Here is a 3,512-nt window from a genome sequence, read left to right on the forward strand (position 1 = left end):
AAGGATTTCCTTTATTTTGACAGTTACCTGTATCTTATTCAACAAAAAATACCTGTTCATCCAGGTTAGTATTAAATACATATAAATGTGCATTTAATGACTATGAGCACACTCCGCACTAATTCAGCTTATAGAATCCGGGAAATCGAGGCAACTCTTTTCCTAAAGCAAATATCTTAATTACAAAACCAAGAAAGCAACTTTAAAGCAGGTTAAATATTTATTTATTTCTAAATGTAATGTTCAAACACACAAGATTGACAAATCGACATTTTTAACATTAACTAGCATCGTCATACTCATGTGATACAACATTTGGGTTAGAGGCATTTACAGAACATTTCCATTGTTATTGTTATGCTCCTATATCATTATTACCTTGAGCCATTGCACAACTAGATATTGACACCCCTTACTAACACAAGAGTTAAGTCCAAACAGAACAAATGTCAATGTTATGAGGGTCATATTTCAGCTTCAAGTTTCTAGGAATACCATGTCCATAATATACAGCCAAAATACGAAGAAAAAAATCTAAACAATGTAAGCACTTGCGATACAGTAACGGTAAGGCGTTTCCTCTGAAGGTGGGTACAGAGGGGCCTTTGGCAGCAGCACTTAATATGAAACGATCCAAGGACTACACATAACTACACATAACTTAGGAAACGCATATCAAGTTCCTTATAGTTTTTAATCCCTGATCATGACTCCCTGATATGTCAGTTTTAGCGATTGTTCCCAAACTGCAAACCCCGGATCTTTACTCCAGGTGCACTAGAGAAAAGCGCTCAAAATATTTGAAAGATTTCAAAATAGTATTTCAACCCCAACCCCCCTACCTGACAGAACATACTTAGCTAAGATCAATGAAAGAATGAGATGCAGAAGAGAAAAGAAAGAAGAAAACAATCTTGCATTGTTTGGTGATAGCTGGAGAGATGGCTGTTTTTGGCTTGGGAAGACCGGGTGAGGTAACAACGGCCCAAGTGGGTCAGTTGTTTTTGATCAGAGCCAAGAACTCCTCCCGCGTCTTGGGATCCTCTTGGAAGAGTCCCAGCATGGCGCTTGTCACGGTCTTGCTGTTCATCTTCTGCACACCCCTCATCACCATGCACATATGACTGAAACACACAATACAATGGTCCAAACTCAGTTGTTATAATGAAAACAGATCAACTGGTGCACTCTTGAGAACAACTTTTTTGATTCACTGAATGAATTGATCCAAAACACATAAAATATAGGCGGGCTTAACAACTTCCTGTCAGCCACGACATAATACCTGGCACAGTTTGTGTAGCATAGGTTTGCAATTCATTCGGGCATCGAAATACATGGAGCACTACAATGTAATTCACATGTAATACAAGACATGGAGTACATCGTAAAAAGACACTCACGCTGCCTCAATGACGACTGCTACGCCTGCAGGCTCTAATGCCTCTGAGATTGCTGTAGCGATCTGCTTGGTCAGGCGTTCCTGCACTGTAGAGGGAACAACAGACATAAAGGGCAGAGGTTAACACTAGACGCACTCAAACCCACAGGCTTTCGGTGATAGTGATACCCGAAATGACCAACGGATACTCGCCTTGAAGCCTCCTGCTGAAGATTTCAACAATCCTGAAATGAATGAAGCAACAAAAAGGGGGAAGTTAGTGCAGAACATGTGTGTGTGTGCGTTCATGTGTCCACTTGTGTGTGTGTGTGTGTGTGTGTGTGTGTGTGCGCGTGTGTGCCTGCATGCATATCTTTGGGAAGATGATAGCAACTGAATATGATCACTGACCTTGCCAGCTTGCTCAGACCAACCACTTTATTGTTCGGAAGATATCCAATGTGAACCTTTGGTGTCGAAACAGAGCACATAGTAGCAAATTCAATGATAAACTCCGAGAACGTCTGAACTATTAGATTTGTTAACCATGTACCATTGACATTAGCAGGATCTCAACAACAACAAAGGAAACAAGGGATGTTCCTGAGTGTCAGAATGCGTTATGCGTATCAAATGATCCCAACTGCTGCTGTGTAAGTCCAAATGATACGCACGTAATTGCTTCATGGCTTCATTATGCATCATGGGTTTTCACCTTGCCAAAGAAGGGCACGAGATGGTGCTCACAGAGAGAGAACATTTCAATGTCCTTCACGATCACCATCTCGTTGTGGTTCTCGTCGAAGATGGCATTGTTCAGGATGTCTGGGGAAGAAGAGGTAAGAGAGACAAGTGGAACAATTGTTTTACCCAACTCCAGATTGCAGCTTTGTATGCATAATGAGTTTTCCCTACTTGCGATCTCAATTTGCAGAGACACTGGGTGCCATGAGGAAAGTGTAAAGTAATGAACCACTCTCTTTGCAGCAAAGAGAATATGACCCGATGAATACAATGAAAATTCAAAATGAACAGCTGGTCAAAATCTGAATTACACTTTGTTGCTTCCAATGATGTATGTGTCTATGGCTGTTTCCAGTCATGTTTAAAATAACAATGGAGGTCTGATATCTCCAAAGCTAAATGAATCATGCACACATATCAACTTGCACTGTAGCTGTGTGGACAGTTTATCAAGACTATGCAGCCTGAGGAATGAGCAACGCTAAATTAGTTTTAAATAGGCTTGTGTAAATATATAAGACCACACATTAAATGCATAATAAAACTGTAAAGAACAGATTGTTCTCCTTGTCGTTTGAACACCACAATCTACCTCATAATCTATCATATATTTTAGATTTAATGAAACACATTTACAACTATTTATGCAGGACGGTCAATGCTCTCACCCTTTACTGTCTCGTGATAACCTTTGGTGAGGAACTGCATTGCTTTGGCTGCCCGTAATGGTGTACGCAGTAGACCCTCACGTTCCACGTCTTCTCCCAGTTCTCGAAGTACGGTGCCGTAGGCTCTTTCAATGGCAGATATCTTGCACACATCCTCTGACTCCTTGTGGGACTTCTCCTCCTTGCCCATCAATTCAGCTTTCTTTGCCTCTATGGATTTTTCACTGAACCCGTTGAGATATTCTGTAACAATTTTTCCATTGCAGACGCCGTTAATCTCTGATGCTTTTTGGTACTCCATTCTAATAAAACTGAAATAACTTGATTCAATGCCCTGTGTATAAAGTCACCGCTTGTTGACTAAGTTGTGGTAAGAGGTGACACTAGACTATTGCTCGTGGCTTGGGTGGTGACTGCAGGCCCTATTTATGGGTGTGCCTCTAACTGTCATGCCCGTTCCAACATTCGTTACGGAGTAGGCACATGGCTTCTCAGGAGAAAGTGTGACTTTTTGGTCTGCAACCACCAGACACGATCATAACGCTGCACTAATTGAGGAAGGCATCTTATCACCTACGCTAAAAATCGATTTTAGTGGAAATCATGTGAACAATAAACCGTTTTATAACTAACTGTAACCCAGCACAAGTGTTAGAAAAGTGTGAGACCGCGTGAGTGGAAGTCCCAAGTAGTCAGGCGTTACTCTCTGAAATGTGGGA

At 41.2% G+C, this 3,512-nt stretch overlaps 1 protein-coding gene across 1 annotated transcript; it reads right to left on the reverse strand.

The window, feature by feature from the left end:
* Positions 1–213: 213 nt before the first annotated feature.
* On the reverse strand, positions 214–3,176 carry LOC112250339 (GTP cyclohydrolase 1). The gene is made up of 6 exons (XM_024420441.1): positions 2,794–3,176; positions 2,097–2,206; positions 1,793–1,848; positions 1,595–1,626; positions 1,404–1,488; positions 214–1,124 (listed from the first exon to the last, which is right to left on the reverse strand). Exons 1-6 carry the CDS (start codon positions 3,092–3,094, stop codon positions 995–997), a joined length of 714 nt encoding a protein of 237 aa, XP_024276209.1. The 5' UTR covers positions 3,095–3,176; the 3' UTR covers positions 214–994.
* Positions 3,177–3,512: the final 336 nt, after the last annotated feature.

The sequence above is a fragment of the Oncorhynchus tshawytscha genome, linkage group LG01, assembly GCF_018296145.1.
Source record: "Oncorhynchus tshawytscha isolate Ot180627B linkage group LG01, Otsh_v2.0, whole genome shotgun sequence".
Taxonomy (NCBI): domain Eukaryota; kingdom Metazoa; phylum Chordata; class Actinopteri; order Salmoniformes; family Salmonidae; genus Oncorhynchus; species Oncorhynchus tshawytscha.